At 43.8% G+C, this 17,900-nt stretch overlaps 1 protein-coding gene and 1 long non-coding RNA gene across 6 annotated transcripts in view; one reads left to right on the top strand and one right to left on the bottom strand.

Moving 5' to 3' along the window:
• LOC308582412 overlaps nucleotides 1–10,978 on the top strand; it is a 46,229-nt gene extending 35,251 nt beyond the window's left edge. For both annotated transcript variants that reach the window (XR_014005670.1, XR_014005671.1), the window contains 2 exons: nucleotides 3,477–3,665; nucleotides 5,467–10,978. This is a non-coding gene — a long non-coding RNA (uncharacterized lncRNA). The remainder of the gene's footprint in view (nucleotides 1–3,476; nucleotides 3,666–5,466) is intronic.
• The window catches only part of SEPTIN9 (septin 9), a 207,879-nt gene that overhangs the window by 5,017 nt on the left and 184,962 nt on the right, over nucleotides 1–17,900 (bottom strand). For all 4 annotated transcript variants that reach the window (XM_081185392.1, XM_081185394.1, XM_081185393.1 and 1 more), the window contains 6 exons: nucleotides 13,579–13,707; nucleotides 13,257–13,338; nucleotides 10,990–11,127; nucleotides 3,695–3,812; nucleotides 2,013–2,108; nucleotides 1,536–1,632 (listed from right to left, as the gene is read on the bottom strand). In XM_081185392.1, the coding sequence (XP_081041518.1) occupies nucleotides 1,536–1,632; nucleotides 2,013–2,108; nucleotides 3,695–3,812; nucleotides 10,990–11,127; nucleotides 13,257–13,338; nucleotides 13,579–13,707 (660 nt within the window). The remainder of the gene's footprint in view (nucleotides 1–1,535; nucleotides 1,633–2,012; nucleotides 2,109–3,694; nucleotides 3,813–10,989; nucleotides 11,128–13,256; nucleotides 13,339–13,578; nucleotides 13,708–17,900) is intronic.

Here is a 17,900-nt window from a genome sequence, read left to right as displayed (position 1 = left end):
TCACATGTTTCTCAAACTGTGGTGATCTATGAGCGCCATTCAGACACCCCATGAAAAGCTTGTGGAGTAGTCAAGAGTAGCTGTAGTAACTGAAGTATATGAGATACTCTTGCATATTCCAAAAGGTACCTGAGTATCTGTAACTGACTCTGCCCATGTTTAATAATCTACAGGGTCTGGGGCAAAGCAGGCTCACAAGCTTGCGCAGTTTACTAATTCCCCATCCAAATCTAACAGTTAAAGGGGCTTTTCTCAGCAGCCTGGCCTAAGGTCCATGACTTTCATTTCATTTCAAATATTTAAGAGTAAAGCTCTCTCAAAGTGGCTTCCATAATAAACAAATATCTCCTGCCTGCCAAATATACTCTCCCAGATTTCAGTTGTATTAAGATCCTATATTTAGCATGAATTAAATCCTTAGTATTTATATGGCATCATCAGTACACAGGGTTGGTCCAAGAAGTTTACAGCCTAAAATTCAACACAGGGGCACCACAAAGGAAAAAGAGAGAGAAGCAGAAGCAGGGATAACATAGGGAGGCAATGTGTGCTTATTTAATTTGCATGCACTTAGTCTTAGTTACAGGGGAGGCCACAGTCGTGAGGCAGTAGAGCTGTGACCAGATTTGGCCAACGCCCAAGCCACAGATTGCTGTGAGGCAGGTTTGATGGCCCTTGGCTGTCAGGGGTGGGGTATCAGGCAGGAAGAAAAGGCAGGTAGGGCAGGAAAACTGTAGGAAAAGGCTGAGACCTACCCTACCAGCGGCTGCGTCTTTGCAGGCGCCTGATGACTTTGCAGGAACAATGCCTCTGCCCAGCTGAATAGAGGCATCAATCCTATGGGAATGCAGCCACTGCTTTGGAAGCAGCTTTTCTGCACCAACCCTGAGCGGTAGTGCACCAACCCTGCACCAACCCTGAGCCTCAGCTACTGCACCAACCCTGAGCCATTCGCTACTTCTTCATGAGTAGAGCAACTTCACTTGCATGAAGAGAAGCCACTTGCAAAAGAGCAACACTGCACAGGATCAAATAGTCCCACTTGCCAGCTTGCAAGTGGTGGGAGGAACCAGTGCTGCAGGGTGCTGGCTCTTGCTCCTCCACAAGCAGTTTGTTTCCCTCATGTGCAGGGAAGCTGCTCACAAAGGAGCAGCATTGTGCGGGATCAGATGTTCCAGCTTGCCAGCTGGCAAGCAAGAGCATCTGATCCCGTGCGGTCCTCATCTTGACCATACTTTTAAATCCTATTTTAACTTTTTTATTTAAAAAACAAACAAACCCTGAGTCCTGCTCCCTCAAATTTCTTAGGGATGGATCCTGGGAAAGGTAGGTGTCTCCAGGGGCCTCCAAGGTGGATAGGCCTGTCAGATTGTCCCTGCAGCAGATCAGCGGGGCTCTGCACAGCCCTACTGATGGCCAGTGGGGGGAGTGCTGTTGCAGCCCAGGAGACTGGAGGGGCCTCTAAGGTGTTTCTTTGGCAGTCTTAACAGTTTAAAGATTACTAGGAAGCAAGAGACAGGAGAAAGAGCTCTTACCTTCAATTGTGCCCCACTTCGTTTTCCTTCCCAGAATTCGCCTTCCATTTATCTGGTATTCCTGGTCACTGCCCACCACAGCAAACGGAATCATTTCCTACAGTTAAATTGCAAAGTGTCAGAAATTGGGGCTCATGAAGTCCAACCCTTCTTCATTAAGTCGGAAATGTGTTAATTCCTGTTACCCCACCACCACTATCACCACCACATACTCCTTTATTTCAGAGAGTTCCAACATCCACTTTAGCTCTTCTGAGCCAGTGAAACAGGTTAAGAGGGTCACCCAGCCAAACTAGGCAAGCCTCTCCTGGACACTGGCTCATGAGAGATGAGCGATTTTGAGAATTTCACAGGCATAACTTGACTTTTCACTTAAGTATTCTTTTCCTTGACAAATGACCATTGAGAAGGATGCTTTAGGCTCTGTTTGCCTTCGAGCAAATGCTAAACAAGTCAAGGAAGGACCCGCTCACTTACTCTAAATTTCTCATTTATTAGTCGGTCTTCAGAGTCCTCATCAAACTGTTTCTGTGGGTAGACATCAATGCCATTGGCAAGGAGATCTGCTGTGATCTGTGGGAAAAACAATGCAGGGAACAGAAGAAGCCTGTGGTTAGTCAGAAATGCTAATAAAATACCTTTATTGAAAAAGCTATCATAAGAATGTAAATACACCTCTGCTGGATCAGGCCATTGGCCCACCTAGTCTAGCACCCCAATCTCACAGTGGATGCCCAGATGCCCATAGGAAGCCAGGAATGTGGACCTGAGCCCACTTCACAGCATCTGGTATTCAGAGGCACACTGCTCCAACAGTGGAGTCCTCAAACTGGAACAGATGGGAATTGCAGTATGTGGCCATGTTCTTCATCAAGCCAGCTGATGCCATGGTCTGAGGCCCATGATGTAGAAACCTTACCAATGGTAAGGGTGCCTGAGTTCTGAACAGCATCTGGGAAAAGACTTGGGAAACTGATGGGTTCCTTCCTTATCGTAAATAAACAACAACTAGATAGTTGACTAGATAAATTGGCTTTCCCCAACCTGGGCTCTTCCAACTCCAACCCCCACTGGCCATGCTGACATGGACTAGTGGGAGTTTGGAGTCCAACAGCATCTGCAGAGCCACAAGCTCCCCAGTCCCTGTTCTCTATGAAAAGCAGAGTCCAGGATCTTGCATATACCCTGCAGAGTACAGCTCTTGGTTAAATGACACCCGGTTGGAGAAGGCGGAGATACAATATTAAATACTAAGTGCAGTGCAGTTCTAAGGAGCATCAAAGTTTGAGGGTGTCATTTTTGGTACATCTCCTTGATCCATGCTGCTTAATGCAGCTTCACAAACAGATGTTTTACTCCAAGGGCAACAATGGTTGGAAATTGACCCATGCCCTCAATTTCCTACTACAGTCGTACCTTGGAAGTCGAACAGAATCCGTTCCAGAGGTCCATTCGGCTTCCAAAACATTTGGAAACCAAAGCATGGCTTCTGATTGGCTGCAGGAAGCTCCTGCAGCCAATCAGAAGTGGCGCCAGACGTTCGACTTCCAAATATCGTTCAAAAACTGGAACACTCACTTCCGGGTTTCGATCATTCGGGAACTGATTTGTTTGGGAGCGAAGGTGTTTGAGATCCAAGGTACGACTGTACAAGGAGAAATTCAGGGTTAATTTACAGTTACTGGGTCAAAAGGTAGCAGTGGAAGATAGAAGGATAGGTAGCCAGAGCAGGATGAGAGCAGCATATACACCTCTTAAGTTATTAGTCACATGGCTGGGCATATGTTGCAGAGTTAGGTGGAAAAAGCAGGGGGTTGATGGTACACTTCTTCTGTAGCCATTTGGACAGCAGGCCTGGACTGTCTTTAAAATCCAGGAGAAAGATTTGCAGAAGGAAAAAGAATCAGAATGGGAAATTGAATTTATTCCTTCTCCACAGAGAGAGAGAGAGAGACCAAGCCAAGAGAAATACATGCAATGGCTTGGAGATCAATGAAGACCTTTTCGTCTCACCATGCAAGATTGCTCTGAGCTGCGGCCCGAGGAATGTGCTGGGCTCCTAGCCAGCAACTGGGATTCAGAGACCTGCACAGGGGAAGCAGCAGGAGAGGACACAAGAGCCTCAGAAAGGTCAGAGAAGAAGGCACCATCCCTCTTACCCTTTGCTTGAAGTAGTCCCTCTCCTCTAGCGTTAATGTGTCTGCTTTGGCGATGACAGGGACAATGTTGACCACTTTGCTCAGGCGCCTCATGAATTCAATGTCCAGCGGCCGGAGGCTAAAAGCAAAATAAAAGGACTTCTTAAAACGAAAAGGAGACCAAGGATGCTGAGACATAAGACATTCCACTTCCCTTCCCAACTGACGGTAGGCCTTTCTAGAAGCACTGAAATGCCACAAGGAAGCAACTCACTCTGTGCAATACTCAGGAGGCCAACAGCTGATCTAGGGTGTGAAGTAGAGGGGGGTGAAGGCTCTGGTCCTTCTGCCCCACCAGCCAGGTATCCTCTTGCCTCTAACATGACTACGTTCTCAATAGGTAACCAAATGGGGGCTGGAAACACTATTTGGTCGCTGTAAGTTGATCACTTAGGCTGCTGGTTATGAAGCAGGCCTTCATGACCAGGTGAGCCAGACAGTGCCTGTCTGTGAGGCGTACATTGCAGGGTGGTTTTCCTGGAAGCATTTGTGGCAATTGCCACCAACAGATATATGATGATTGCAACAGACAAAGAGCAAGTGAGAGCAAACTACACCTGAACACATTTAAGCATTTTAGACATAGACATTGTTGGTAGATGGACTAGATGTCCTAGACCAGGGCTACATTGAGGACAAAGGGTTAAAGCCCCCTCGTCCCAATTGGACCCCTCACACCAGCTGTTTACTTTTTTAAAAAAGAAGTGTGTTTTCGCTAATTTGGCCCTAAGTCTCAAGACAGATTACATTTCTCTCCACCCTATATGCAGCTATAAATCCTGCTAGTGTATGCACGATGGATGCTTCTTGGCCTGTGGAGTCACAGGTTCAAGTCATTCTCTCAGCCCAGCCTACTCTACAGGGTTACTAAGAGGAAAAAAAGGGTTAACCCCTTTGTATGCCACTCTGAGTGGCAAGAATAAATGCAATGGACAAACAAACTGTGAGCATTATGGGTTAGGAATTTGCTACATGTCACATTCATTTGCAGAAAAATATGGAGGTGGATTATTGGATGGAGTAGCTTTAATCACTGCTACATGGGACAAATATGTTGTTTTCTTTGCCTTATGTGCATCCGCACCACAGGCACATCTGTCACTTATGATTGACTATACACTGCATAAAAGCTTTTGGGGGTGCGGGGTGATCTAGGGGAGTGGTAATCCAGATAGGAAAAATCAACATGTGTGAAGCACCCTCACTGTGCAGGAATCAGCAAAAACAGAAGGCCCAAGAATTTCAGCTCCTAGAAGCCTTCCTAATTAGGGATTGTTTTTGCCAACAAACACAATGCCAAATGCTTAGCAGACCAAAAGTGCACGCACACACACACCACCAGCTTTCCAAAATATCTTGGCTGGGTCTGCCTGTTTACAGGGAGTAGCCATTTCATACCAATGACCCACAAAAAGAAAGTGTGCTTTGTTTTTTGCATTAATCCTGAAAGCAAGTTAAGCAGCTTCACGGCGCCACAGCACTATTACTCTACTCTGCACTCAGCAAGGTAGTCAGGACCGAATTAAACCTGAGTTTGCATCAACACTGGTCTAGCTAGGCAAAGGGGCAAATCCTGGCTGCAGGGGCTATAAGCTCCCCTCTACTAGTCCTACCAGTTTGCCTCCTGGCGGGGGGGGGGGGGGAGATCCATTCAACCGCCCTCCTCCAGGGAAAAAAAAGAGGAACATGAGAGTTTTGATTGGATTTTTATTTTTATCTTTTTGGCCTGCAAGGCTTCTGCACGTGGCCTGGCACACTTTGCCAAGGGAGGAAAAAGCCGCTAGCAGAAGAACAGAGCCTGTTAGAATGAAGAGCTCAAGGAGACGATGACAGTACTGAACATCTTCTACATGCACACACACACGGATGACAAGCAGAGAAGCCAGAGAATTGTGAGCGCCTGGAAAGAGTGCTCCACAGTAGAGTTGGGTAGGTGAGTATGAAGGTACCAGTGTCAGCCTGCCACATGAGGGCAAGTGTGGGATACCAGAGAGGAGGCTGCTTGCTGAGGAGATGCACCCAATTTAGAGACCTTGGGCCATTTCAAATGGGCCTTAGGTACCTTGAAAGGATTCTGCTGGTTGTTTCATTATGCTAAATGTCACAGTGCACCCTGAGTATTCAGAGGGTGAAAGGTGGGTTATAAATCTTCTAAATAAGTACTGCTAGTATTTGTTTCTAACCTCATCACCATGATGAAAAAGTCTCACAATGCATCCTTTTATTTATGCATGTTATGTAGCAGGAAAACTCAGGGGATGTGTGAGTGCGAACACAGAAGGTAGAACAGTAAAGTGTTCTGCAAGGTTGGGCAGGGTCTACCAAAGCTATTATCTTCCAAGCAAGTGGTACTGCCATCAGAAGAAAAGGTGAGGGATGCCACTTGTACAGGCCACTCTCTCATAAAAATGGTACAGAAGCAGCTAAGTTGTTAACTATGAGTGGGATTCACCCAACACACCCCATAAGCAGAAGCCCTGTGCAAGGGCTTTGACTTAACACACTGGGGGCTTTCCCCTCTCTTTTTTCTCTTTGCATGCCCCCCAATTGCCTTGGGAGGTCAGGAAAACCCACAGAATAGTGCACAGGGGATCACTTCATCAAGCAAGCTGACACACATGTGCAGAAGGAACAGTCCACACATCATGGCACTGAATTCTCCCTATTGTGACTGTATTCAGCATGACTTAGTCCTGTATTTAAAAGGTATGTGCAGGTGCACCACAGTGACACAGGATGTTCTGGTTAAGATGGTCACGTGCTCTTTTATGACCTACTAAAACCACTTAAATTTTGCACTTTTATTCAGCATCTTTTAGTCAAGATGCTGAATATAATGTTTTTTATATATTTATAATGCTATAATGCTTTTAATGGTTTTTAGTGATGATACAATTTGTGCAGATGGATTCACAGTCAGTGTCACACCAGACTAGATACTCAGCTCTGACTCACAGCTTTAGTTTTCATTTATCCCTTTGCTCTGAAGCAGGCAGTGTCTGAAAACATGTCGCACCATCCACCAAAAGACACAACACAAGCTGTCCTCTAGACATAGAATCAAGCCCTTTACCACATAGTGAAGTTATGAGCACAGAGGATGACAAGAAGTTCCTGTACATCATGGTACTGTTTCTCAAATCAGCATCCACATCAGGAAATCACAGAGTCAACTCAGCCTCTACAGTCTGATGTGGAACTTGTAACACAAACACATGGTGGCCTAGTTTGGATGACACACTTAAGTCAGCAGATGGTTAGGTTCTCTAACCATCAAGTAGTATATAAATTTTGTTAAATAAATAAATAAAAACCTGATCTGGCTTGTGGCCAAGTTTTCCATATTTCCCCTACCCAAGATTTGTTCTTTGTTGAAGCTCATAGTTAACAATGAGCCCCAGTATAAATGGCACACTAAGCCAAAGCATGGCTTAACTATGTGCCCAGAGAGGAGCAAAACAGCTGCAAACTCCCCTCTAGGAGCTTGTGCATTTGCATAGTCCCAGTAAACCAGAGTTTGGCTTTGTGTGCTGTGCAAAGCAAGAGAAGAGGGAGGGAGGGAGGGAGGGAGAGAGGGAGGGAGGGAGGGAGGGAGAGAGAGAGAGACAAAGAAAGAAAGAAATACAGAGTACTGGAGCAAGCATCAGTAGAGCTGCAGAGTTAAGAAGGTGTCCTGATTCACAACCGCTTGGATTTTCCAGATGTCAAAATAGAGCCTGATGGTGAATTTATAAGGTGGGGAGTGTTTGCAATGTTAGTACCTTGGCCACTCCTTCCCTCCACTCCAGTATAAAATAACTCAGCCCTTTAAAAATGAGTTTTACTGTCCTGGGGAACATCAGTCTGGTCTCAAGTCTTGCTCGTTCAGAATGGCCCGTCCTGATATATATGAAACACAGATGCACAGTTCAGCTACAAGAGGACAGGGAAGTCATCAGATGATTTGCACAAAAGTTCTACTTTAGAACAAGCTAAAAATGAGAAGCTTTCACAAATGCTGGTAGACGGTTTTGAGATAGGGGCAGGCAATCCGTCAAACTAGGGCTGTAATGAGATGGGACAATAGCTCTGGCTTACAGACTGGAGCAAGGGATTCAAAAGGCTCGTAAAAGCCACTCTGAGCTTTCCCGGTTCTCGCCTGTCTCAGTATATGATAAATATTTATGACTATTGCAAAAAAGAAAAGAAAAAAGAAAAATAGACTTCAGCTGAATTGAATTTAATCCAAATTCCATCATCCCAGAAAGCAGTGCTCACTGCAAGCTGGCCTCATGTCTCAAAGGCACTGAAGTTTGATGTATAATATGCTAATACAGGCAGCGTGTGAAAAATGCATGTGTTGCAGAGAGATGGTGCCAAAACCCACGGGTGGCTTAATTAGAACAGGGAGAAACCAAAGACATATTTTGATCTTATTGGCATGTTTGGGGGCTTTTGTGTATCTGGAAGCCTGCATGCCTTTGTGGCTATAACCTGCCATCCACACCACCTCTCTCCCTGCAGTGGTTTCCTGACTAGGAAAGACCCATGAAAATCCCTCCTAGTTCATGGACATCATCATGAATCACATGATATTTCCATGATATTGATCAGCTATTTCCATGCTTCTCTCCACAACTCTGAGGGCTATAAGCTTTTAGTTTTTGAAGTATGAGATCCAGTGGAGTCTGCGTATGGTGCTGGGTTCTGGATTACGCAGCATAACCACATCCATGTGTCTCTTAATACGAATAAAATACACTTCTCACACTCCAAACTAAGGGAATATGGCAAGCGGCCCAATCATCATTAGGTGTCTGCCAAAACAACTTCACAGATTAGTGAGCAACCCCTGTGGAGGAGCATCTATGACATTTACCAACCAAGAACAACCTGACAGCAAATAGAGGATCCAGTTGCACCACAGTTCTGTCATTAACAGGGTAAGTTAAGTATGCATTTCATAGACTCCCAGAGTTGAAAGGAACTGTGAGGGTCATCTAGTCCAACCCCCTGCAGTATAGGAATCTTTTACCCCACATGGGGCTTGAACTTACAACCCTGAGATTAAGAGTCTCATGCTCTACTGACTAAGCTATTCCAGCTATAGATTTTGCATACGGTGTACATCAATTGGAGACCCATCCCTGGTACAAGTGGAGAGAAGCAAGCTTCTAATTCCCCCAATTATGAAAATATTTGTGGAGATTTCACAACATGGCAGACATGGATAGGCTGGCAGCAAAATACACACATGCAAGCAACACACATCTGTGTATGACTAAAAAGTAACAGAAGCAGCCTTGGGTCTCTTGAGGAAGGAGTGGGGGGAAAGCAGGATTGTAAAGAGCGAAGACATATCTACATGCAAGCTGAGTCTTCTGCCTACCAACACACACACACACACACACACACACACACACACACACACACACCCTTCTGAACCTACAGGAATATAGAATTATATTCGGTATCAAGCAGACTGTGCCAAATTAGTATTCCATGATAATGAAGCAGGCAGGTTAGAGAGTTTGGATTTGATATCCCGCTTTATCACTACCCGAAGGAGTCTCAAAGCGGCTAACAGTCTCCTTTCCCTTCCTCCCCCACAACAAACACTCTGTGAGGTGAGTGGGCCTGAGAGACTTCAAAGAAGTGTGACTGGCCCAAGGTCACCCAGCAGCTGCACGTGGAGGAGCGGAGACGCGAACCCGGTTCCCCAGATTACGAGTCCACTGCTCTTAACCACTACACCGCACTGGTTAAGGGAAAGTGAGATGTACTATCATTCCCATTGGAAAGCCTTGTTACAACTAATTTCAGTCACCAAACTGCAGCCACTGAAGTGGGATGATACGCCATGCTAAAGAAGTTCTAGTGCACTGAGAACTATCAGGAGATCCAGAGTTCTCCATGTGCTTTTTTACTGTCCCTCACTAAGGTTTTTCTTCTGCTCCTCACCCCCACCCCCCATTCATAACCTGCCAGCTAAGCTGCAACTCAAGTTTATTCAGAAACACGTTCTCACCCATCCCTGGGTCTGTGTCCTCAACTCAAAACACAATGATAAAAAACCCACACAATGATATAAAAAACCCAAGACATCCATTTTGACATTGGCGAAGAAAACCAACAGCCCAAGAACAAGCCGTCTGTGGCCGCTGCCAAGGGAACACCTAGTTCTAACCTCCAGCAGGGGTATCACACTACTTGTAGCCAAAAGCAATTTCAGGGACATGAAAGCCAGTGATGGGGTGTCTCATAGCTTCAAAACCATTTCCTATATTGGAAACACATGTTCCTGGGAGAAGGGGAATACATGAGGCAGACTTCTAGGCACCGACTACCATGCAAGCAGCAGGGCGAGAGGAAAGCTGCGGGGCGCCATTAGACGGGCAGTCTAATGTTTCAGTGGCTACATACGTGGGAAAGAGAAATGTAGATTTACACACTGACTCCCAGTGAGGGTGTGTGTGGAGCAGGTCCTTTACATGCTGGGAATCAGCACCTATTGCAGAGCCCTAACAGAAAAGGGGTGTGAGCACAAGGGTGTCTCAAAATAGTGCTAACAAGGCTTTAAGGCCTGTTTGAAGCCAGGGACTGACTATTGTCAGCATTTGCCATGTTCCAGATAAGAATCTTTATTCACATTAAGACTCAGGACCGACTGGTGGAATTTGGTCTTCATTCATGATCTCTTATTTATTTTTTATCCTGCCCTTCCTTCCTCCAAAGGATTGTGTTTGCCAGGTTTTATGGCAGAGCTTTCCAAACTTTTCATGTTGATGACACACTTTTTAGACATGCATCATTTCATGACACAGTAATTCAGTTTTACAAGCAAATTGGAGGTTAAACTAAATCCCTTCCAGCCCTGGGAGGAGCGTGGGGAGCATTCGGATGACACACCTACATACTAACATATCGCGACACAGAGTTTGGAAAGCTCTGGTTGATGGTGTACCCCCTCTTTCCCCCCCATGAGGCAGGTTACCTTGAGAAACGGGTGAGCGAGGATTTGAACCTGGCTCTCAAAACAGCCCAATATTCTAACCGTTACACCCTATGAATGTTCCGACTCATGAGCTGCAAAAGGAACCCCTGTTTGAGAAAATTCAGCATAAAGAAAAAGGTACTAAGAAACCAATCTCAAGGAGACAAAAAAGGGAAGTGTCAGTAGCAGGCAAGTAAGTATCTAGAATCTGGGGCATGAGATTTATTTGCTCTGCTCCTCTTGGAGACAGGGAGGTGGTACAGTCCAAAAGGAGAATACGTACGAGTGACCGGTGGCAGGGATGAAGTATATACAGCAGTGGACTCTGGTATCTGGTATCCGCTTCTTCCGGTTAATATTAAGCTCTTCCTGGAGGTACTTCTCATATTGATCATTGATGAACTTCATAATGGGTTGCCAACTGTGCAAGGGGAAAATGCCATGTATGAAATAAAAGAAACTATGTCTGTGCACAATTATTCAGACTACACACACATACAATCTTCGCATGCTGTTAAATGCACTTACATGGAAACAAGTACCAGTGAAATCAGGTGAGGACTGAAATGGGGAAGGGGTTAGTGTAGGACTGGAAGGGACCTGACCAAATCCATATACTTCAAATGGAATCTTCTACATGCTCTGGTTGAAATCCATGATCATCCTGTAGCAGGAGTTATATGTATGTGGTAGTGTGTTCCAGGTTCCCCATGACTTGGAGAGCTCTTGAGCCCACTTTCTGAATATCAGGGCTCAGAAGAAAATACGTAAGAACTGGAAGGCGGTTGAAGCATCTCCCACCACATAACAGCCTATGTCTTTTTGTCAAGACAGAAATCCATGGAATGATCAGTGTTGGCATTTGGAGACTTGTAAGAAGAAAAAAGCAAATCTAAAACCTGATCAGAAATAGACTTTGACAGAAACAAGAACCATTCAGCATCTCAAGAGAAGCTATCTTTTCCACTGTAAAAAAATAGTTTCAAAATCCACAAACATTTCCCAATCCTGGGAAAAGATATACAACCACTTAGTTACTATTTTATTTTCATTCCCTTCCCTGAACATTCCTAATATTCAACTAACCCTGTGCACTAGCAGAGATCCGTGCAAAGGCTCCTGCTAGTGCAATAGGGCTTTCTTCCCTCCTCCTCCTCTGCCTCCCCAGAACAAGGTGCGAGGGAAGGGGAGGAGATTATTCTGTCCAGTAAGCAGAAAAGCTTGCACTGACAGGATGATCAGAAGACATTGGATTCCTCCCATTATATTTGCCCTTTTCACCTCTGCAGCCAAGGCTTTCTCCAAACATGTATAACTGTGACTCCTTGTTTTAATGTTCCTTACTTTGTACTTACTAATATTGAATGTCATCTGTTACTACTTTGCACACAATTAAGAAGTCTGGAATTCTTAGCGGTCTCCTTTGGATCTGCTATCCCAAATAACATGAGATCACTGGCAAACATGCCAACTTCCATCATCGTACGGCAGGTTTCCTAGTGAGGCACATTCCCTCCCTAGCCTTTTCTCACAGATTGTCTTCAGTGGATCAGCTGGCAGTTAGACAGCCTATCTTTGGTTCAGACGCAGCACAGCTGCTCCCTGGGTTTGCATGCACAATTTCCTCGTCGCTTCCTATGCATGGCAGTGCATTCTGCATTAGGGCCTTTGTTCTGCAGCAGCACATAAACAACATTGTGTGTTCCTAAGGGGGCATCTCTCCCTGTGATCTGCTCCCTTTGCTCTGCTCTGTTTGCTTACAGAATTGTGGTTTAGGGATGAGATCTGAAGCTGATTTGCATTAGCTGCATTTGGGAAGGTTCAGCCATTTCGACTTTTGAAGGTTGACACCATTTGACACTCCACATCACTTACAAAGTAGTTAAAAATATTATTATGCGTTCTTTCAACTATACTTCCCCTACCCATATAAGCCACAGAGCACAGATATGGCCCTTGTTTAGTGATGCATCAAGGCATCACAGGAATAATTCTATCACAGCTGTCCCTTGAGAAACTTAATTAGGAAGATGATCCTCAGGAGTAGGCACTTGCAAAGTTCCAAGCCTGTACAGGTTTGTCTTAGCATATTTGCTAGTTATGAGAACCCTCTAGAGAATCCTGGCAGAATTTCTCCCCCTCCAGCTTCTGCCTCCGTAAAATGGGGAAAAGCTGAGTAATCTAACTCTCTTCCCAATGGGAAGAACATCTCCTTTGGAAGCGGCCAGTAAAGATAAAATCTTTTCTCTCTAGCATCAAGATGGCACCACTATTTTTACCAAGACTGAATTATTCCTTCCATATACTTCATAGTCCAGAAGCACAATCAGCCCAATAGGATAACTTTTTTGCACCAGTCAACTAAAACCCAAGGCAGACCTTGTTAAAGTGATGCTGCTCAGAGTCCACACAAACATGCACACACACACCACTACCTTAACTGCCAGCTTAATGCAGTCTACTGAAAAGCCTCCCACCCACCCCTTATCCTCCCTTCCAGCCTCTCCATGAGCAGTGGACTGGAGAGTTTCTTGTTTGATGGCTACTCACCAATTCTCATTGTTGATGTGGTCTCCAAATCCAGGGGTGTCAATGACAGTGAGTTTCATACGAACACCCTTTTCTTCAATATCTGAAACAGAATGCAAAGAAGGTAGGCAATAAAATATCACCCTAGGATGAATGCAGTTGGTGGGTGGGGATCCCTTCAGATACACATCGGCATCAGAGCTGAAAAGGGTCACAGAACTTACAGGTGTTTCAGAAATTTTATACCCTAGTGAGCCAACTGAACAGTCCTCTTGGCCCTGTTTCTTCTTCAACATCCCCATCTCCCCCAAAAGCAACCCCATGATCTCATGGAAAGGCTCACCATGTGTGATTGACTTGATTTCAATCGTCTTGGGAATGCGCTCTTCAGGACTTGGCTGCACAGATTTGCGACTGATTTTGGATTTGAAGAGGGTGTTGATTAGAGTAGATTTTCCCAGGCCACTCTGACCTGAAAGGCAACAGGAGGCACAAATATCAGAAAACCCTTCTGTTTCACTATTTATATCACCCCCACAGTACATATTCAAACTGTGTTCATTGAGACACACACACACACACAGAGAGAGAGAGAGAGAGAATGAGAAGGATGCCTCAGCTATTGGCTGCAGCAAATATAATCATGTTGATTTTGCCCTCTTTGGCTGAGAAAGATCAGCTGCTCCCACAATAAAAGGCTTTTGGGAATATGTTATGTTTGATGCTGTGTACGAAACAAACCATCTGAATTTCAACTGGATCTGCAAATTAGCTTTCTAAACAACTCCCTTCTTTTAATTTTCCCTAGCATGCACAAAAGAAGCTCAAATTTATGAAGAAACAAAAATCGAGTCACCTTTCATTCAGCCAATAGAAATCAAAATAAAGAATACATTTGTTCATAACATGTTTGATGTCCGCCCTTCACTTTTGCTGCAAATTTGGTTTCTTTCTTTTAATTGCTGTTGTTTACAAAACTAAAATTTGGCCCAGGCCCATTTTCTGTCAAGCTCAGAATAGGTTTTGTAGAGGTTCTTATGAACCACTTCAAGTTTGCCTTTCTCCCAGTAGCAGGTTTCCCGCCAGCTAAGTGAAAGAGGTCTGCTTCAAGTAGATTTCCCTTCAATTGTTGCTTTCCAACTGATACCCAGCATTCCCTGGTTCCTGGGGTCCAACCTTGGCTCCACACACACACACACACCACACCAAGAAAAAGCATGCTCACAGCTCCATCTTGTTTTTCAGTGACTCCATGTGGCTCAATTTCTGTCAGAATGTGGACACTGACTTCACTCTGATATGTATGGAAGGAGGGGAAAGTGAACACATCTCAGTTCTAACAGCAATTAGCTTTCTTCTCAGTGAAGAAGAAAAAAAAACCTGCCTCCATCCTCAAGGTTTCAAAATGACCTCTGATCTAGCCACACATTGTTTTCCTTTCTTTAGTCAAACAGTTTGCATTATAAATGCAACTGCTACAAAGGAGAGAATGTGGCTATATTTCTGAAAACTATCCATGGATACCAAGAACCCAGTATTAAACTAAAACACTGATAGGTGGTACTGGAAATGAATATACTGTAGCTATCTCCCACAGTCCCAAATTCAAGTCAAATTTCTAATAGGGAGAAAGGGAAAGAAAGAAAGAAAAAGAAATAAAGAAAAGGCAATGGAGGAAACACTTGAGTAAGTCTTACATAGATAAGGGCTGTTGCAAAGGATTCTCACAGTGGTTAGTCTACATGGGGAGTCTACATAGGGAGAACCCATAGTCACAAGGGATCACTGCAGCTACTTTTAAATATCAAAATGGGAGGCCCCTGCAGAGGCATTTTTAAACAGTTTACCTAATGCCTACTGTTATGTACTGAGTTGAATAGGATCCAAACTGCAGCAGTCTGATTGGTCCTAGAACAATAGGATTCAGAATGCAGCAGTCTGATTGGTCCTAAAACAATGCAGCAGTATGATTGGTTGGCAGGAACCACCCAATCCTGCTCCAGATAGAAGTGAATCCACAACCTGATTGGCTTACAGTAGAATTCCGGAATTAGCCAATCATGTGCAGCCCATTGTGTAAATAATGTATATAAAGCAGATATTGTGAGGGGACTTTCATTCATTCCTCCTCACCACTATGAGCTGAATAAAGAGCATGAAATCACTTTGCGACTCTGAGTATATTTCACCTACCTAACCCTTCCAGACTTCACTTCATACTCATGGTCTAAAAGCAAGAAATAAATCAGAATGTGCTGCCAGAGCTTATTTCCTAAAGCAGATTTCCCCAACCTGGTGCCCTCCACATATTTTATACTACCGTCACTATGGGACAAAGACAGTCAAAAAAATCTGATGGCCATAGACTACCTAATTGTTTGGTTCCTCTTTCAGTAAGCCTTTTAAATTGATTTTTTTTTAATTTAAAAAATCCCAGTTGGTACATCCATTATATTTCATATATGTAGTGTTGTTTCAGATGGTTTTTATATATGTGATGGTTTTGACTGTTTTTAAATGTACTATTGTTCTAAATATGTTTTTTATTGTATTGAGAGTCACATGGGAAGCGATTTATAAGTGACATGAAAAATAAATAAGTAAGTAAGTAGAAGGGTCATCAACAGAGCAATGGATTAGCAAATGCTGATCTCCTATGCTGCTCTGGTTGGCTTGGAAATGTGAGCTGGTGAATAAAAAGAAAAATGCTGGTGAGAAGCAAATGGACTAGCACTAGGGATGAGTAACCCACCCACCCTACAAAAAACAAAAACAAATGCAAGCACCATATGGAATGAGTATATGGAACTAATGGTATGAACCAAAGTACTGCCATTACTGTACCAATCGGCCTTTCACGTCTTGTTTCATAGCACTAGATTTAGAGGGGTGCTTTAAAAAAAACCCAATCACGATATACAACAGAGGAAGTCAACATGGTGGGCTCTAAAGCTTATTGAATGACAGCTCCCATCATTCCTGACTATCTGATGTTAATTGGAGTCCAACAATATGTGGCGAACACCACATCGGCTACCCTTCTGCTGTAGAAAAAAACATGGGGAGGGAACACACACACCCCAATTATAAACATCTGGTTGAGGTTCCAGGCAACCACGTAAATGGAAGATATTTAAAGCTGACCAGACAGAGTTTTATTTAACTGTTAAAGGGGGGAAACAATCCAGAATTGCTGGATTGGTTTCATCTAGGAGCAGACAGGAAGTTGGAAGAGATGCAAGGCAAAAGGGATTACTGAACAATAGAGGCATTTACTGACAGTGCAATCCTATGCATGCCTATTCAGAAGTCAAGTCGTTTAAATCAGTGGGACCTATTTCGAGGTCACACTCAAGAGACCACCATGCTTATGATCTCTACAACCAAGACCTCAGAATGTGGGATTCTCCTCTGTTAAATTGCTAATTGCAGATAACATACGAGGCGAGGCATATCAGTTCACATGGGAGGCATACACTTAATGCAGAAGGAACAAAGACATTATGAACCTGAATTCATTGTATTAGGGACTATGAATGGGCTTTCTGTTGCAAAGAAAAGAGATGAAAAGACTAGGAAACAAAGGTTGTCCAACCTTAGAGCTGCATTAATCATTTTTCTTTTCCTCAGCAGCAACTCCCTTCGTAGTATCTATTACGATAAATTCAGCTTCATAATGTCTTTGTTCTTTTCATGTTAAGGGTATATGCCCACCGTGTGAACTGATAGCTGCAAACATTCATCCTAAAGAGCCAGTGAAACTCTAATTCTTTCAGAGAGATTTCTCTAAGGATAAGCCACAGCACAAGATTGACTGTGTGGAGTAGCCAGTTTTCATATTTCTACCCAACTCAAGAGTGAATTGCAAGACAGGCAGCTTGCAAACCAAGGGAAGAGAAATCCCAGATAACTTGAGTTGTCTGGGATTGGTATACATCTACTCCAGATATATTTGCCACAGAGCAGATGCACGTAAATTTACAAGGCTGAAAATAAATAAATAACAGCCCCAGGGAAATGCTGCAGTTTTAATTCAGCAGGCAATTTTGTTGATTCTGCAAAATATCCACATATGCACAAATACACACACTGGAGTGAATCCAACTCAGTCTTCCAGGGGTACAGTCAAGCTGCTGTGTGAACAGGAATGGTTATTTTATGGGTCTCGGAAGAAACAAGGGAAGCAGATTTATTCCTGGCTCTGTCTGCATCAAACCACAAATAAAGACAGAAAAATCCCACACTGAACGCTTCACTTCCTAAACGTTTCGAGTTGGCTCAGCCAAACCTGCACACCAAGCCATTGCTAGGAGATGAAACACAGTACTCTTTAAAAATTCAAATATTTGTTTCCATTCAATTCATTCAGTGAGGACTTTGGGACAGAACCCTGTGCTTTTAATTCAAAATAAAATCTAACTACCTCAGTTTGTTTGCAGCTACCATCTTAAGCCCATAGCTGGGGCTAAATATGGGTTAAAATAACATAAATACAAACTGTAATAAAATCCCCCAAAGAAGGCACACCTATTATTTAAAAAATCCTAGAAAGAAGGCACATAGAAGCAAGTATTGACTTGGTAAATGGGCTGAGTTTGGTCAGGGAGCTGAGAAGAGCAGGAAACCTTACTAACGTTCAAAACTTTATTTAGGTTTGAAAATTAG

Source organism: Podarcis bocagei (assembly GCF_964188305.1).
Source record: "Podarcis bocagei genome assembly, chromosome: 2".
Taxonomy (NCBI): domain Eukaryota; kingdom Metazoa; phylum Chordata; class Lepidosauria; order Squamata; family Lacertidae; genus Podarcis; species Podarcis bocagei.
The sequence above is the reverse complement of the archived record's forward strand: the minus strand, read 5'-3'. Positions and strand labels throughout refer to the sequence as shown.